Source organism: Maylandia zebra, linkage group LG18 (genome assembly GCF_041146795.1).
Source record: "Maylandia zebra isolate NMK-2024a linkage group LG18, Mzebra_GT3a, whole genome shotgun sequence".
In the NCBI taxonomy this organism is placed as follows: domain Eukaryota; kingdom Metazoa; phylum Chordata; class Actinopteri; order Cichliformes; family Cichlidae; genus Maylandia; species Maylandia zebra.
This window is the reverse complement of record NC_135184.1, coordinates 23,573,517-23,592,318: the sequence shown is the minus strand read 5'-3', so window position 1 is coordinate 23,592,318 and position 18,802 is coordinate 23,573,517. Positions and strand designations below refer to the sequence as shown.

The following is an 18,802-nucleotide window of genomic DNA, read 5'->3' as shown; positions in this document are numbered from 1 at the left end:
ATCTGCAGCAACTGTGTGATGCTATCATGTCAACATGGACTAAAATCTCAGAGGAATGTTTCCAGCACCTCGTTGAATCAATGCCATCAAGAAAAAAAGGCTTTTCTGAAGGGGATCCCACCCAGTAGGTGTACCTAATGAACTGGCTGCTGAGCATATTTTAACATATTACTGGACTTACAGTTTACAACTTGCAATGCAAAACAAGCAATTTGTTTTAACCCTCACCAGCTCTGCTATCATATAACTGTGTAAGACTGCATAAGGAACAGACTAAATTTCTCTACCCTCCATTAAGATTGGATTAGTAGGAAGTATTCTGGCTTTTGAAAGAATACCCTCAAAAACACAGAATTATCAGCAAAGTTAAGATTGGAATAATTGGAATTTGATGGGAAAACCTGAGTTATTGAGATATTATTAGCAGCATTCAGAAAAGTTTCCAAAAGCACTAATATTAGCATTGTTATTAGCACAGACGTATGCAGAAGATCCATTAAAATAAAATCTGAGATCTTTGAGAACAGGATCAATCATTCACACCATTTCCACGATCTGGAGGAGAGCAGAGCAGATCTATGCCATAAAAGGGGGAATATGACAATCTCGGAGTAAACCTCATCTTCAGGTTTGCCGTGTGAATCAAGACGCACAGCCTGTCACAGAGGATTTCTTTGACACAACGTCTGACAGCTTATGTTGCGTAAAAGCACGGCTTGGAGCTCTAACAATAAAGGACTCACAAAAACAGACATGTCAGTCATTGTCCTGACTTCTGCTCCCCTCTGCACACCCACGTGTGCTCGCTGGTCACAAACCTGCACAAACCACATGCACATTGGTAAAAAAAACAAAAAAAAACAACACGCTTTAAAAAACAAGCACAGCCACGGACTTCAAATGGGTTTCCCGGTCTCGTACGCCCACACAGATTATGCAGAGCACATAGACATATGCAAACACCGACACATGAAAACATGAAACCTCTACACACACACACATTCACAAAGTATGGCATCCTTAGCCTTGACACTTTTACTGTTGGAAACAAGAGCACCGAGAGCCATTTCATTTACATGCAAATTGACACCCACAAGTCCACACACACACGCGCACACTCTTGCCTGACGTGTATGTGTGTGCGTTTGTGTGCTCATGTGTGAGCCGTGTAGCTGCTCTGCTGGCACTCAGCAAAGGTGCTATTCTGCCCTGCTGCTTTACCCGCTCACTGAAACTAGACACAAAGAGATAGAAAGGCAGAAGGAGAGATAAAGGCTCTGATTTCATTTTCCATATTTGGTTTAGCAGCTTCTCAGTTGACAAAACAGGCATGGAGAGAAGCCCACCAGAGGGGCCCCCCTGCAGCCGTGCGTTTGTCATCTCATGTTGGCACTGCATAAGGACGGGTTCAGGCCTAGAAGTGTCCTCTGATCACATTTTCCCTCTTGTCACAAGGAGATAAAGGATCACTCGAGGTGATTGAGCATTTTACGATAATGAGCTGCGAGAGGCTGATCATCGCAGCAGGAAATGTGGCTGAAATACACGAGAAAAGAATGGGATGGATACAAAAACAAAAACGCGACACCCTTAACCTGACAGAATTAACCAGCTCATGCACAGAGCGATGGATGGGTGTCAGGTGGGAGATAGCAGTGTAGCACCTCGCATAAAATCTGATATCTGTCACTCTCTGCTGGTTAGCATGAGACACTGCATCAAACCTTTCATGAAATCGTTTTATTTTAGTTCACATGTGTTCTTCTTAAATTGAATTAGGAATAATTTTACTTCATAATTTCCATGACCTACTGTGGGGCAACTATAAAACTGCGACTATGCTTTTCTCCCCGTCTTTGCAGGACAGCAAATATTAGTAATATTGTAAAAGCTGAATTATGCTTGTACACTTCTTTTATGCAAGTTATGGTGACTAACAGCAATGAATCTGTGGGTGTAGGAGAATGTTTTTTGGAATTATCTTATAATTAGCATAAAATTATATGTGAGTGAATGGGGGGAAAAGATGAAGGGTGACTGTAGTGTTTGTTTGGTAGTTTTTGTCCTTTCATACCCTTTTTATATACATATGGTGCTGTGCAAAGGTCTTGAGCCATCCCTTATTTCTTTATAATTTGATTGGAAAATGCACAATAGGTGTTTGTATAGTTCTAACAAGCTTCAATGTGAGAATTGACATTTATTCTTCAACACAATCTCTCTTAGTTCTCTAATCTGACATTCAATGCTCTTCTTTGGATGTCGAGTGGCTTTTTTTCTGTTCTCTGTATTTATAAATAATGTTGAGGTGCGTGCTCTGGGGAGGCCAGTCCATGACTGATAGCGATCCACTGTGTGTTTTTCTATGCAGGGATTCTTTCACTGCATTGGCAGTGTGTTTGGGGTTATAGTCATACTGAAAAATAAAATTGTTGTCATATGATGGGTCTGCATGACAGATCAAAATCTGACCGCAACTCAAGTTTGATGAGATCCCAGATTCCACTAACTGAAATGCAGCTCCAAAACACTGCAGACAGCAGACACTGTGTTTATCCTGGCCTCTTCCATATTTATTGTTGACGATTTGAACCCACAATTTCTAATTTAACTTCATTATTCTGTCTCTGATAAGGCTTCGGTGAACAGTCGATGATCAACTGAAGGGTGGGGATACATGGGTCCTGTGTCAGGTCTTTGCTGGATTTTTTTTTTCTGCTTCTTAAGGACATCACTTTCCCCAGCTGCACCAAGGCCGATCAGCAAGCACTCCAGCGGGTGGTGAAAGAAGCTGGCAGAATTATTGGAACAAGTCTGCCAGAGATCAGTAATATCTTCCCCACTCGCTGTCTGAGGAGGGTGCACAGTATCCTGCGGGACCAACATCACCCTGCGCGCCACCTTTTCCATCTGCTGCCCTCAGGGAGAAGGTACAGGCCAGAACATCCAGACTGGCCAACAGCCTGTATCCACAGGCTGTGAGGCTCCTGAACTCTCTGCCCCCCTCTCACGGACAATAACCATATCCAACTTCTTAATAGCAATGAACTGGTCTGCATTGGTGCATCATATCTTTATTCTCTTCCCCCTCCTGCCCCCCCCCCCCCCCCCCCCCTTTCTTAAATAGATAACTATCATATCTGATATCATATCTCACAGTACAATAATATTGAATGGGTGCATTGTTGTATTTTGTCATGTTTCTCAGGTCTTTGTCTGAATTTCTACGAACATTATTGCTAAGGATTGTCTTATTGCATTGGAGTCACACTGGGTTAAATATGTACACTTGGGTTTTAAGGGGTATTTATTATTTTCTTCTTTTTTTGGGTTGTATGGAAGCCCCAAACGCAATTTCATTGTTCTTGACAATGACAATAAATAAATACTACTACTACTACTACTACTTTCAGATACTAATCATATTCTGCAGATAGTTTTTCATGCCTATCACACTGCACACCACACTGAAATATGCAAAGTTTTCACCTAATAGCTCTTCAGGAATCACCTCGTTGGTACAAAAATGCTACTTTATCTTATGTTATGTTTCATAGAATCAACAAAGAAACCCTAAAAATAGCATTTCAAATGGTCAGGTACAATGACTGGACTAAAAATGATTTTTTTTTTTAAAGTCTTTCAAAAAATCTGGAGAACTATTGCTTGAGTCTGGTCAATTCTAAGAAAAATATAAAGAAATGATGGGTGGCTCAAGACTTTTGCACATTACTCTAAGCATGGGCCATCATACTACTAATACTGTAGTATGATGGCTGACAAATCTTGAATGCATGCCATCAGTTTGAACCCAAAATTTCTAATTTAATTTCCTTATTGTTTGATGGATTAAGCCAATTGTTACAGGCATTATTAGTGTGCTGTATTCTCTGATTATCTGCAGTTAAAACCTTTCTAACAATATAATCTGCTAACAAGTTGATCTAATTTTAGCATTCATCTTTGCGCGCTTTGTCTGATAACACAGCAAATAAAACCAATTACGCAAAAACAAATCGTACGTACAGCACAATCCATTCTTCCCTCAATTAAAACAAATTAACCAATCAGTCACTGTAGGCTGATTTCATTTGCTATTAGGAGTCATTCGGCGCAGGCTGCAGTATAGAGTGGCAGCTAATCAGCGGCACATTTGATTATCTGTTGAGAGAATTATACACTCCTCGGTGTGAGGCACAGGCCGGGTTACAAAGATTATTTCTGTTAAATAGCTCAATGGCTAGGCCAATAGCCTCAATCCGATTTAGCTCCTTTGGCACCAGTAAACTGCGCTCACAACAAAACTTACATGGATCTTAATATATACCAGTATGCATATACAGCAGAAAAACAGCTCAAGTGTTAAAATGGTTCTCTGGCATCTGAAGTTTTTTGTATGCTTTGCATTTGTTTACTTATCATAATTGTCTAAGATTTGGGTCAGTTGATGCAGATTAGTGTATAGGACACAAGCAGTAACTGAAACCTTCACTTCATTGGGAGTAATATTTATTGTCATCTTTGTTAGGTCTGAGAAAATAAGGGTTTGATTCTGGGACTTTTGTGATTTCTTATGGACTGACTGTCCAGTAATATCGGTTCAGTTAATATACTATATTTACATTGATAAAAACAATAAATCAAATAACAAAATCCTGTGTGCACTCCAGTTTTATCTTTGATACTGTTAAATGTCATAGATAAATATCACCAAATACATTCAGGATCACTAAAAGAAAACCCAGCAAAACTCTGAAGATAATCACTTAACTCGTTCTGATATGCCACCGGCTTCATTTAGCAAAACTGTATCAGCTCCTTCATGCTACATCCTTTCTCACAGCAAATATCAGATATTTTTCCAGCGGTTCGCCTGATCCGTGATGACAGAAGGTGAGGAGCCAAGGAGACGGCGTCCTTTTCTCCATCTGCCCTCGAAGCCGTGCGTACAGTCCCTGAAGTCAGGTACTCTTCTGTGGAGGAGATCTGCTCCCCTGTGCAGAGGCAACACATCTGGGATTTAGAGAGATCACTGTAAACGTGCAGCTTCATCCCCAAAAAATCTTGCAAACTTTTGATGTCAAGAAGCAAGAGTACGTCTTTCCCTGTTTACCTTTCATATATGTCATGAAAACACAAATAAAAGATTGTTTAAGTACTTACAGAGAGGAGCGTATTGATTCTTTTCCAGTCCTAAATCCAGGATGCTTCTCCTGGCCCGGGAGCTGCCGCAGGATGAGACGGCCAGACGTATCAGCTCTCGTCCACATATCTTGATCCTCTCCTGTGCATGTGCCACACACACTGCAGCCACTAGCACCGCCACGAGAGACACCAAACACCTAGCAGCCGGCATTGTATGATGTGTTACTGCTCCTCAGTTGGTTGGCAAAGGCAGAAAATGAGTGACCTGAGGAATTTGAGGGGGTTTATATAGGGAGTGTATGTAGTGGCCACAGGTTGTTCAAAAGTTGCATTCAGCCTTGGTGAGGGAAAAGCATGTCCTGATCAAAAGCTCAGCATGAAAGTGATGTGGAATCTCAAGGCTGAAACTCTCAGTGAGATAAAAAATCTGCTCTGGCACTGATCTTGTTTTTCAGGGTGGAAGTAACAAGTCACTACTTCTGCAGTTACTGTTGTTAAGCTGCTTTTCTTTCTTTTCTTTTCTTTTTTTAATGAGTATTATTATTGTGTTATTATCATTATGAGTATTATTTTGGCTCGGGAGAAAGAGCAAGTCCTTTCCCAGTCTGAAGGTTGGTGGTTACTTACACATAGAAAGAAGTGCATCCATATATACATACGCTGACTTTTATATTTGAACCTCTGACCATGTTTTTTATGGGCATCCGCCACTGTCCACTTTCGGTGTATTTAAACAAAGACTCAGTGCTTATATTTGATTAGCTTTTCTGCTTTTAGTCAACTTTCCTGTTGTTTGTTTATATTGCATTGTGCAGAATCTAATCTGGGTTTGGTGCTGACTTGTGGTTAAAATATTTTCCTTGACTATGAGTCCCTTTAGCATCTTATCTTAACACATCATGAAGGATGGGATCTAATCGGAAGAGAGTGTGACCGGAAAAAGGAGATGTCAAGGATTATGACGCAACTGTTCACACACATGGTCACCCTGTGGCTATACTGTAGTTGCTTAATCATACCAGAGGTGACTGCTTCATATCTCCAGCACAGATGAACAATATGAAAGGTGACACTTTAACATCTAAAATGCACTTCTGGCTATGATTAGCATTTTAACCTCTAAGGATGATATCACTGGTAGGCAGTGGCCTGTTTGTTATTCTCAGCTGTTGTGCTCAGCGCAAAGCACCTTGATTATTTCTTCTTTTTTTTTGCCTTCACAGATTCTTGCCCTTTATTTCTTGCTGAGGTTGATGCTGTGTGTTAACATTTTCAACCATTTAGCCCAGAACACACAGATGTCAGTCAGTTTGCAGATGTCAAATAAGCTGAGTATGTTTACCTCATCATGGCACTGCCTACTGCACCAAAGTGGAATCAAAGCTTTACTGCAACCTATGATAACTCATTGTTTTCTCTTTTGCCGATCTATCATATGCCATATATAAATATATGTGTATATATATATATATATATATATATATGTGTGTGTGTGTGTGTGTGTGTGTGTGTGTGTGTGTGTGTGTGTGTGTGTGTGTGTGTATAGATATATAGATATAGATATATATAGATATATATAGATATATATAGATAGATAGATATATATATCTATATAGATATATATATATATCTATATAGATATATATAGAGATAGATAGATAGATAGATAGATAGATAGATAGATAGATAGATAGATAGATAGATAGATAGATAGATAGATAGATAGATAGATAGATAGATAGACACATGAGGATCACTTTTGCCTTCACCCTCACATTTTTTCTAACTCCTAACTCAGCCCTTGGTATTTCTCAAGCTTCTCAGATTCCTTCTTGATGTTCATCCATTGCTTCCTCTTCTTGTCAACTACTATGTGTTAGCCTTCTAAATTTTCTGATTTCTCTCCTTCTGGCTGAGTCATGTGATACAGCCATACTCTTGAGGTGTAATTGATGCTGACGGCACAGTAAAACCAACAGTACCTATATCCTGTAATAGCTTCATTCCTCAGAAAGATAAGACAGGTGTCCACTAATAAATACGGACTTTAAGGTTCTTTTACATTAACTAATTTTGCATAAGCGAGGTCTGCTGAAAGACAGTAATTTTTAATGACAAATAAATGGACTTTCTCATTTTTGTTTTTGAGTTTTAAATGGGGATACGTAGATACGTTTATTGTAATGAAGTAATTGTGATGTGACCTTCTTCTTTTACCTTAATCTTCAAAATTGAAACTTGCTCCAACTGTTGTTTCTTTCAGGCAATATCATAAAAATGTAACCATCCAGTCTGATAAAAATCGCCTAAAAATTTGTTGACTTTGTACACAAATGACGTTTTATAAGCTTTCTCCCCTGAAAGCTACACTTCCACCTCTGTCGCAAAATTCTATCTTAACTGAGTCACGTGTTTCTCCCTTACTGTAAACTGAACCACAACACTTGCAAACTACCCTGTTTAACCTGCACTTACTTTCCAGTATAAACTTTGGTTATTATCATTTAATTCATTTTTTAAAAACATTTCAGAACATGAAATTGCTAACTTCAGCCACACATCATTCACAGAAACAGTGTCTGATTAAAAAAAATCTTAAATTAATGATATAACATGCAATCTTTAAATTTCCAGATGAAATCATGTCAGTCGCCATAGAAACCTTCCTTTTGTTCTTCAGCTCTGAGAGTAAAATTAATACACATTAACATGTTTTGCCATCACTCATCAAAAATACAGCCACTATACCTCTAGCTAGCAGACAGGTTGAGATCCAAATTGCACAGGAACAATTTGTGCATTAAATCTGTTGAGCTGTTTTGAAACGTTGAATTTGTAATTACCTGCCACTTATTAAAAGTTATTCCTTTTATGCTCACTCCTCTTCTGTACCACAAACACAACTTTATTGACAGGGATGGGACGGAAAAAAGGACGTGTGCAGACGGGATCATGTGGTGAACCCGTGTGTGGCATCAGAATCATCCAGAAAGACTGCAGAGCATGAAAACTGAACTGTTTGACAGTGTTTTATATTAAACTTCCTATCAGATATAATTACTCAATAACTGAAGGTGCCACCGTTCCGGACCACTTTAACCCCAGATCAGAGGGTAAATTAGACACATCTGACACTACATTTGATCGTTCGCTCGTTAATTAGTGCACTTGCACAGAACTTAATGACAAGGAAACATCAGTCACTAATGAGTCATTGTCTCTGATTATTATTCAAATGGATGAAGTCACAGTCTGCTGTAAAATGGATGTTCAGGATGTCTTTCATGAGCAGAGGCTCAACACAATATTCCTGCAGTTGGAAATGGAGTGTAACTCCCACAGCATCTGTCGTGACTGACCAGAGAACTTGTCTCTAATCCCCTCTATCTGTCCCTCTTATTTAAAACCAGTGTCGAGCAGATGAGCCAAGAAAACTGTGGTGTCTGTATCCGCGAAGAGTTTTTGTATGTTTGTTTAATATGTTATAATGCTGGTCTTCTGGTGCCCAAGGCAAGACTTGGGTTTATGATCTAATCATAGCATCACAGTGTGACGACAAGGCTTAGACCATGATTGATCCTGACATCTCCTGGTCAAGAACGGAAAGCTCAATTCTCTCTCGCCGCAGGGATCGCGACAAATTCTGAGCTGTTGGATGACAGATATAGGCATCACTGCCCATGTGTTAGTAGGAGTGAAAAATCACTACGCTGGAGGCCTCTATTGTACGTCTATTAAATATAGCTTGTAAGTATTTAAATACGTCCTGTCTGCGCACACCTGATCAGATTCCTTCTGTCACCAAAATAGCACAGTACTTGATTGACTTTTCCACTTGTCTGACTAGGTAGGAAACAGACGCACAAATCCTACTAATCCTTGACAACCAAATTACACTGAGGCTCCTGATCGGTATACTGACACCCGCTGCTATATCTCTCACCCCACTTGGGTGTCTTCAAGACCACACTGAGTGACTGGACAAAAACAGAGGGAGTGCTTTTTCGATAGGTATGCCACTTCGATGAAACATAAATTGTGTCAAATGTGAGAACTTTCCATTGATGGTGTTATAGTTGTTCTGAGATGCACACATAAATAAAATGTTTTTATTGCAGTCAAGTAAATGGTGACTTAAAGCCGCCATGATGTGTGGCGGTACATGCTGGTAATGGCCAAAAGTTGCACTAGTTAGAGCTTGAAGGTACAATTTCTTTTTTGCTGAGCATCAAAGTAAAATGTAAGAGACTATGTAGTCACTCAAAACTGTTCATTAATAGCACTTTCAATGACAGTAGTCTTTTCAAAAGGATATAAGGGAAGTTTTGCTTCATTCATAATGTCACTGTTTGACCTCCTTGTGTCAAACATCTATTTCTGTTGAGTGAGCATTAGTTGTAGACGTGTGCTATTTGTGGAAACACATAACAAGTTGTCTAGTCTGAGCATCTTGTCCATTTGACAGAGGAATTGTCGCTATAGTGTGAAAACAGTACCTACTGCAAAGCTGAGGCTTAATGCTTGTCTCAGCTTTCTGCTTTCCCCCATCAGATCGCTTTTATTCAATCACATAGGCTGAGACTTAGAGGCAGATGGAGTCTTTTACTTTTGTATACCCAAGGGTGATAAGGCCATTTAGGGTTACTGAGGTCACAACTAGGCAACTTTTCTTATTCTTCAATCTCGGGGGTAAATTGCCTGCCACTGGGCCGATAGTGTATCTCCTCATCCGAGTCCTCCGGCCGGGGTTCGAAGCAGCTGTCAAACTTACGCCTGAGACGTTTCTTGAGCTGGAAGGTGCGCACCGTGTTGGAAAAGTTGTATTCCTGCTCCTTCAGTTTGGCATAGTAGTCAGAGAACTTGTTGAACAGAATGGAGATGGGCATGCCGTTAAGGATGATGCCAAAGGAGATACAGCTGAATGCCACACAGCGGCCGAGGTAGGAGATGGGGACAACATCTCCATAGCCCACAGTAGAGATGCTGACCTATAGGAAAAAAGGAATAGCGTCAGCTTCCATAAAATTACTCAAAGCCAGTGCTCTCTCGTGTAGATTTAAATAGGGATCAAGAGAAGAGCAGAAGAAGTTTTCAGTTTAATCCTCACAGTACCTGCCTTTCACCTGGCCTCATGCACTTTGTATCCATTACTTTCTGTGAATCGAGTAATTAAAATGCTTTTTTTATATTTCTTGAATGCAATCACTTTGTCTGGCTACAAATGAGACGCATTACGCAGCATTAGAGGGAATTAGACACATATAAATTCACAGCTGCCACCAGATAAATGAAAACCATGTCCTCAGATGATACTGAAAGACACACAGAGTACCAGGCTGGTGACACAGTGTGACCCATGTGAACCTTCCTAGAAATGGTGTGATATTCATACCTCTAAATATTGATCATTTATATATGAAGCTTGAAAGTAAATTTGCATAAGTTACTGTTTAACCATATGACAGCTTGGCGGCCATCAGTAGCCACTCTCCACATCTGTATAGGCTAGATAATTTATATCAAGTTTATGTGACCCTTGAGTTACTCCACATCTTTCTCTTCGTTTCACATATAGTACCAATTATGGAAGATACTTTGGGGTAAGAATTACACAAAGGCAAATCCTACATTTATTATAGTTAGTAGGTTTTTCTGCAAGAGAGACGATTTCAGAATATTATTTAGCCAACCATTAATTCACTAAAGAAGACTGTGTTTGAGCTCTTGAATATAATCAGTGTTTACTGCATTTTAAAGGCATAAAAATAGCACGGAACATGATCTGTACTGTGAATCTGCCTTGGTCTGACTAAGCAGGCAGCACAAATCCAGATAGACCTAATCCCTGACACCCGAAATGCACTGCACTGCTTGATCATACTGACACACCCCAACTGAGCTTCCCTTCAGCGCTGTCAAGAGAAAGAGCTTACCAAAGCTTCATAACTGAGTTAATTGATCCGGAAGAAGCTGAGTGGCAGCCGGTGAGAGCTGGCTACACGCTCTAAATGCTGTAAAACATTAATTGCCCCATTCATAATGAAAAGATGTGGAGCAACTGTGGTGTTATAAGTAGGGTTACATCATCAGTGTGGCTGGACCTAAAAATTGGACTTGAAAATATTTTCAAAAATAATTTACAATATCATCACAGCTGCCATTAAAAAGAAGAAATAATTCCCAGAGTGTTAAAACTTTTATAGAAATCACTAAAAGCCACAAAAAAAAACCCAAATCTGATGTTTTAGTTATACTGCATTTGTAACAAGCATCCCAAACATATTAGAGCCATAGAACTTTACTGGACGTAGAGCTTGTCCCGTACTCACCGCAGCCCACCACCAGGCATCTGGTATGCTGCTGAACGGTGTCCCGGGCTGATCCACCTCCACAGAATGCATCAGAGCAGAGAAGGTGAAGATGCCCATGGTGATGAACAGAAACAGACAGCACACCTGCAGCACGACAGAACAGAGCACGTCAATGACAGCGCTTGTTTATATGAAACTATGTCATAAAGCAGATACTATTTTAGGGGCTTGCATCCAGTAATATGACAGTTTGAGATGTTACTATAAAGCCTTCCTGACATTTCTGCACTCGGCTGTGCAAGCTTTGTTCAATTAATGGGTTTTAAACACATCATATGCAATGAAACCGTTCTGTCTTTTGTTAATTAAATGAATAAATGTGATATTATGTTACATTAGTGAAGTTTAGAGCTGCTGGTAGGTGGATTTTGTTCTTTATCATAAGCTAATCATCTAGTGTCACTCTCTTCAAGAAATAAAATATGCAAATTTAGATCGATTGTGATATCCTATTGTAAAACTATCATAACCTTCTTCTCTTCTTATCTTATCTTATCTTATCTTATCTACTTCTCCTAGTGGTGACTTTCACATAAAACTACCTCCTGTTCCTCTTATGTCTCTTTGCCTTGCAGGTTGCCATGTTATTCAAAGGCCTTCAAATGTTACCAGCATTTGTGTTTATTGATTATTCCCTTCATACCTGCTCAGAGCACTGGCGGATGGTGAAGCCGAAAGCCCTCATGCCGGTGGAGTGACGGGCAAGCTTCAAGATACGGAAGATGCGCATGAGCTTGACCACTTTGAGCACCTTGCTGACTTTGCTGACTCTTGACATGGCCTTCAAATCCACCTGAGCACTGATGTCTTCAGCGTCTAATACAAAAGTCTCAAAAATGATCTGGAGGAAGTAGGGCATGACGGCTACCAAATCGACAAAGTTGAGGGCGCTCTTCACAAAATGCTTGATGTTTGATGTGGTGAGTAGTCGCAGAAAGTACTCCAACGTGAAGAAAAGGATAGAACTAACCTCCACCCACTCCATGTAGGTTTTGCCTGCAAGTTTGTACTGCCTAAGTTCTTTGACTGTATTCAGAGTCATGGCAACGATAGAGATAAGCACAAAGAGACTGGAAAACACTGCAAAGGCTTTGGCTGACAGTGAGGAGTAAGGATTCTCCATCAAGTCCCAAAGGGCTTTACGAAAGTTTCCAAGAAACATGGTCTTGTAGCTCTCGTCATCATGGTGAGGTTTAATCTCATCTATGAGCTCCTGGTTAACCTTCAGGTGTTCTCTGATGTCGTCCAATTTCTCCTCAAACAGAATGCGGCAGCACCTGAGAAAGACAGACAAATGCTTTACCATAGCTACATTTTAAATATCCACAGACAAAGCCACAATAGATACACTGCATATCAAATATCTACAGCACACCTTGGAGTATCCTTCAGTTTGAGCCCCCAGAATGAGATCTCTTCCTCAAAGTTGACAGGACACAAGCCATCCATCACCCACAGAACATTACTGCAGTAAAAGTGAAATATGTAATGGAAAAACATGGGGTCCCTGTCAAAGAAGAACTCGTTGTTCTGAAAATTATAATCGTCACAGAGCGTCAGACGCTTAACTGGATCATTGCACAGAGCAAGGACTCCGATCCTGGTCTTTGGGTATCGGAGGACCAAGTGTTTAGGGATGTGAAACACCTTTCCGCCCACATTTAGGTTGACAATGTTTGATTGCCAGGGGTTTGGTGCATCCTTCTTCTCATCTTTTTTCACCTCTTTTCTGGCACCAGGAGCGTCAAGGTTGTCCATTGATGTCCACGGTTTTATTGAGCTGTCCTGTGAAAAGGGGAATTCACTCTCCTCTTCTTCGATGCTTTGCGTGAAACTCAAGTCGCGTTTTACGGATGCAAAAAGACTGGAGCGACGTTTTTTTAGAATTTTCCACTTCTCCATTGCGACAGCTGCTCAGAAGACCAATCACTGGAAAATGTTTTATGCCAAGTTTGAATCAAATCACAGGAGAAAAATGATAATATGTTTTTTCTTTAAATCTACAATATCAAGCAAAAATATCACCATGGTAAAAAAGAAAAAAAAATCCTCCAGGTTGAAATAAAGACAAAGAAAGAGCTGTGGTACTTTTGAGTCACTGTGCAAGAAGATCAACTGCATGAGTTAGGGCTTCAGCCTCTTCACTGATTCTCTAATCCTATTGCTGTTCTTTCTGTCCCAGCGCAAGTTAAAAATACTGTTCACAAGGATTAGTGTTGTGATTTAAGGCTTTGACTTCTGAGAGAGGAAGAAAAGCAGAGAGGGTGGTGTCACGACAGTATGGCATGGCTAACAAGGCTACAGAGAGCTTTTACACAGGATATTCAGGTAGATTACGCAAATTATCAGCTATGGCCTTTTTGACCTATTGCTGAACTAGTTAAACAAGCCTGATTTTAGAATTAAAGTCAAAATACATTAAAATTAATAATGACTGATAAAAATTGTCTTTGTTTTCTGTATATTCTGCACAGACCCTTATCACTGTTTATCACTGATATGTTTCTCTTTACAATAACTCACTGGTATAATTGACAAAGTATTCATTTCAATATTAAGTCAAGCCAACTAAAAACAAAATATTGATTATATAACAGTGAATTTATTTAATAATGTACTGAATCAGTAACCTTTTTGATACTGACTTTGGATAAATAGGCTGTGTTTTTTGACTGATATCACAAGCATTTGTAGTCACTCCAATAATTCAGTATTTGAATTGTCTGTATGTACGCACAAAGAAAGAGATACAGTTACACAGAGACAAATTCCTTTCTCTGTTTCTGCACATTAAAATAGTTTTGGAAACTCTGTGAATAATGGTTTGGCCCAGGTTTCCACCATGGGTGCTTCGAATGGTATTTCCCAATCTACCGGAAAAGAAGGTAACTACGAATGTCTAATAGTTTTTTATTAAAGTTCGTTATTGTTGTTATTACTCGTAAGTTTAGATTCTGTTACTTGTAATTTGATTAAAAAATAATTTAAAATTTAAAATTTTAATAAACTAAAAGATTACAGTTGCCATATATGCCATCCGAGCACCACGTGACTTCCTTTCCGGTCTAACCTGACAACATGGACGCCAGCCGCGTGCAGCCCATCAAGCTTGCAAGAGTAAGAAAATCTATAAAACGCTGAAAATTATCGTATCAAAGCGATTAAATGCCCACAACAATAAGTATTGTTTCAAATGGGCTCAAAATTTTTAGGCTAAATCCACTTTTTGTGTCGTAGTTAGCAAACGTCTCTTCGGCTCTCGTGCTTCTATCATGGAGGCCTGTCAATGCTACAGTCTCTGCTAGCTGCCGCAGTACTTATGCTCACTTTTCTTTATTCTCTGTGTTCGTTAAAAAATTATATATATGTATTATATTGAATTTAGAGATTTGATGTTCATGTTGCTCGTGTTTTCATTTTCAGGTCACCAAGGTTCTCGGGAGAACCGGTTCCCAGGGACAATGTACACAGGTATGCTAGTTTGGCTAACACCTCAAATTTTATCCGGCACAAACCAGTATCTGCGATTAATATTTACTTTTTATATGTGTAAGCTTACTTTGAGTTATTGCCAAGGATATACACAATCTAGGGCTGTAAATTCATGTGAAATTAAAAACTAGATTTCTAAACAAAGGAAAAAATAACAAACGATATTTTGTACCTCTTAAAAAGGGCTAGGATGAAAAATGCAAGTTTCGTGTTGTCTTAGATAATTTGTTTACACATTAAGTATGAGGTATTGAGACAGCTGTTTGAAGTTTGGACATTGATTTAGCTGTAAGTCAGGGGTTTTGTTTGTTTCTTTAAAAACAAAACAAAAACTTGATCTGAGCTTAACTTTTTGCTCCTGATAAATATCCTCCATAGTATTGTAACTAAAGTCACTAACGTTGAAACTAGGCAGATTCGCTCTACCAACTAACTGAAACTAAGCTGAATTATTATCAGAAGTTTAAGATGAAAAACTGATTAAGCTACAAAATATGACTCCTCTGATTTCTTTTACCACAAAGGAGGCAGGTTATTTTGGGAGGGACAAAGTTTTAACCTGGATTTTAACTACTAATGACATACTCGAGCAAGCCATTGATCCTAACTGGAAACCACGTTTAATAGAGAAACCAGATGTATCTTTAAAATGTATCAATGCTTTTTTTTTTTTTTTTCTTGCCATCACCAGTGTGTGAATGGCAAGCTACATTGTGGCTACAATGTAGCTTGCCTTAGGGCATAGGTATCAAACTCTGGCCCGCGGGCCAAGCCATACCAAATTATTATTAGAGCTGGCCTACTGGTATTATACAGCTAATATATATATTGTTTAGTATTAAGCTTTTCTTGTTCCATATTCAGTTTTTCAGCAAAACTTGTTTGAGTCCATAAGAAGAGATTCATTCTTAAATCTGGAGGAAGATTTTTTTTTCTTCTTCAATAAATATTAATGTTAGCCCGCGACCTTGTTCCAGTTTTGAATTTTGGCCCACTGTGTATTTGAGTTTGACACCCCTGCCTTAGGGGGACTAAGTCCTTAGGGACTAAGTAAAGCGCTATACAGATGCAGGCCATTTAACTCAGTTGTCATTTAGTGTGCTGTTTGGTGTACTGGTTACTTGGGCTAATGATGACAATTTATGTTACATTCATAGCTACACCCAACTTAAGCCCCTTTTTTCTTAGTACTTACTCAGATTGACTTTCAGTGGTTTTCGGGGTTTTCCATTAGGTCATACTACATGCTACCTGCTAACGGGGTTACAAAGCGATCTGAGCAGGTAGGTCCTAAAATGTTGCATCACCAGACTGCATGCCACCGATTCGCTGGTCAGTGTCGGGATGAGAGCGTTACCAAGTCAATCTGTGTAGGTACTAATGGGAAAAGGGTCTATAGTTAAGTTAACATACATGTGTTTATACTTCCATTCTTCAAACTGCTGTAACACTGTGCTGCCCACTAACTGAGTACTTTATTACTAAAATGTGTGTTCACTTGATTGTTGGGTGTTCACTTGATCGCTTTTACAGCATTGCAGAGTGAGATCCTCAGATACTGTTTTCTGACAGTGAAACAGCAGGGAACAGAGTCGGGGTCCCAAAGATTAAGCAGATTATAAAAAATAACGTTTGAAAAAAATGCCATCCGAATAATTTTTTAGATATTGTGCTATATCACCCCACAGTTACTCCTTGTTGAAATTGATTATCATGACCATTGGTTTATTTTCCATGTTAAGTGGATAATTTAAACAGCTGAAAAATTTCCAAATAAATATATATTTTGAATTACAACTGCTTTGCTCCTTTGCCACAGAAAGGAATGCATAACAAAAACAAAATGAGGAAAAATCCATATAGGCTGTCTGTAAACATTTGAACAAAACCCTCTTTAAGTGGTACATCATTAATTTAAACAGAAAAATGTGTCTGCTGTAGAGTCATTTTAATGTTTAAGTTTTGGGCACTCCCGTTTCCCACCAGGTCCGTGTCGAGTTCATGGACGACAGCAACCGCTCAATTATCAGGAACGTGAAGGGCCCAGTCAGAGAGGGAGATGTGCTGACACTCCTGGAGTCTGAAAGAGAAGCCAGGAGGCTGCGATAGGTGAGACGATATAACCTCAGGTGATCAGTGTTTTGAGTCATTAAACTGTCAGCATTGGTGAAGCCCACAGTGAGAGTGCTGATGGATAATATGCATTTGACCTTAGATACTTTGATGATGCTGAACGTTACTGTTATTAAAAACTTGGTGAACCAAGAACAGTTTGATAATAAAACACTGCGGGGGAGGTGATGACAATGTTTGCCGTTGTATTATAGTTAACAAGAAGTAAAAAATATTCCCATAGTACTAACATGCACTATGGGAATATTTATATTCCTTATATAACCTTATAAGGTTAGAAAAAACATTAAAAATGGCTTGCAGTAAATCATATTGCGGTTCGATCTGTTTTTGGCTTTGAAATGTCCATAATGAGTCTTAAACTCAACCTAATGTTCTAAGTTCTCAATTCAAATATCTGCGGTATTAGATCATAATTGCATCTTGGCCACTGGTCAGAAGCTCTTATCTAGTTAAAGTGTAACAGAGCTGCACAAAGGTTGCCTGTTTTCAGTGTGTAGGGAATATGTCCCATGGTGGTCAGGGGTTGATGTTTGAATTCTTCCTTCAGTCCTCCCGATAGGCTGCTCATGTCTAATGCTGCTCAATTCAGAGCGTATCAGTGTTCCAAATTTGGGAATGTATAAGACTTAAACACAGGCTTAAACCTTTCTCACTTGCTCTGTCTTCACAGTGCCCGCTGAAGCTGCCAATCCAACACTGTGGAGCATCAACTACAGCAGGATGCAGTCTTTTTCAGTGGACTACCCGCCACTTGTTCAGATGTTTTGAAATAAATTTGAGTTGAAAATTATCCTTGAAGTCTTCTTTCTTTTATACTAAGTGATTTTTTTAATTCAATAAACTGGAACATTAGCCTGCCATGATAAACTTGCATGAGACAAGTAATAGCTCATTATTGATGCATTAATAGTAGGTGAGGGGTGGCTGTCAAATTCTTGTACGCTGAATGTGAATTAAGGTAAATAATCCAATACTTCTATACATTTAGTTACTCTGAAGGGTCAACTTCTCAAGTCTATCATTCCATTACAGTTCAAAAGTATTAAAATAGACTAGTTTTAAACTACTCTTTCAGAGTAAATGGATGTTAGTTCTTTCAACTGTTTCCTTTAGAGGTCATTAAATGGAAAAATCTACCACAATCTCACCCTGTCCCTAACATCCGCGTCTGTCATACAAACTCCCTGCATGTCCTTTATCATGCCCATGAACATCAATTGTCAAGTATATCTACCTTCACTCCTGTGCACGTGTCCAAACCATCTCGCCTCTTGACCTCCAGCTCCTGTAAATAATTCTATAATTACTTTTTCCCAGACACAGATAAGTAGATTTATTTTTAAATAGCAAACATTACAAGGCTAATATAGCTGTTTTCTGTTGCACTGTTGTGTATGAAAATTAAGGAATTTCCACAAATTTAGCGGGCACGCCATTATTTCACCTTGTGCAGTTTACGTTCCGTCCAGCAGGGGGCAGTGTCTGAATTTTAAAAGCTAACGGAATTGACCTCCATTTCAGGTACAACACAATCGACTGCATGTAAGCAAGTGAAGACTATTTACAGGCCAAGCTCTCTCCTTTAAACTAACTTAAACATTCATGCCACCGTTCATTTCCAGCAGTGTTGTTTCTCCATCATAAACTAATAATAATGG

At 39.2% G+C, this 18,802-nt stretch overlaps 3 protein-coding genes across 3 annotated transcripts; 1 reads left to right on the top strand and 2 right to left on the bottom strand.

Annotated features, from left to right (window-relative positions):
- Positions 1-4,492: 4,492 nt before the first annotated feature.
- Positions 4,493-6,048, bottom strand: insl3 (insulin-like 3 (Leydig cell)). Its single transcript, XM_004542388.3, has 2 exons — positions 5,164-6,048; positions 4,493-4,994 (listed from the first exon to the last, which is right to left on the bottom strand). The coding sequence occupies exons 1-2, from the start codon at positions 5,354-5,356 to the stop codon at positions 4,798-4,800; spliced, it is 390 nt and encodes a 129-aa protein (XP_004542445.2). The 5' UTR covers positions 5,357-6,048; the 3' UTR covers positions 4,493-4,797.
- A 908-nt stretch (positions 6,049-6,956) lies between these two features.
- Positions 6,957-13,678, bottom strand: si:rp71-39b20.4 (potassium voltage-gated channel subfamily V member 2). Its single transcript, XM_004542389.3, has 4 exons — positions 12,892-13,678; positions 12,160-12,793; positions 11,475-11,600; positions 6,957-10,133 (listed from the first exon to the last, which is right to left on the bottom strand). The coding sequence occupies exons 1-4, from the start codon at positions 13,416-13,418 to the stop codon at positions 9,816-9,818; spliced, it is 1,605 nt and encodes a 534-aa protein (XP_004542446.1). The 5' UTR covers positions 13,419-13,678; the 3' UTR covers positions 6,957-9,815.
- An 833-nt stretch (positions 13,679-14,511) lies between these two features.
- Positions 14,512-17,934, top strand: rps28 (ribosomal protein S28). Its single transcript, XM_004542390.3, has 4 exons — positions 14,512-14,633; positions 14,940-14,987; positions 16,995-17,117; positions 17,815-17,934. Exons 1-3 carry the CDS (start codon positions 14,595-14,597, stop codon positions 17,115-17,117), a joined length of 210 nt encoding a protein of 69 aa, XP_004542447.1. The 5' UTR covers positions 14,512-14,594; the 3' UTR covers positions 17,815-17,934.
- The last annotated feature ends 868 nt before the right edge of the window (positions 17,935-18,802 follow it).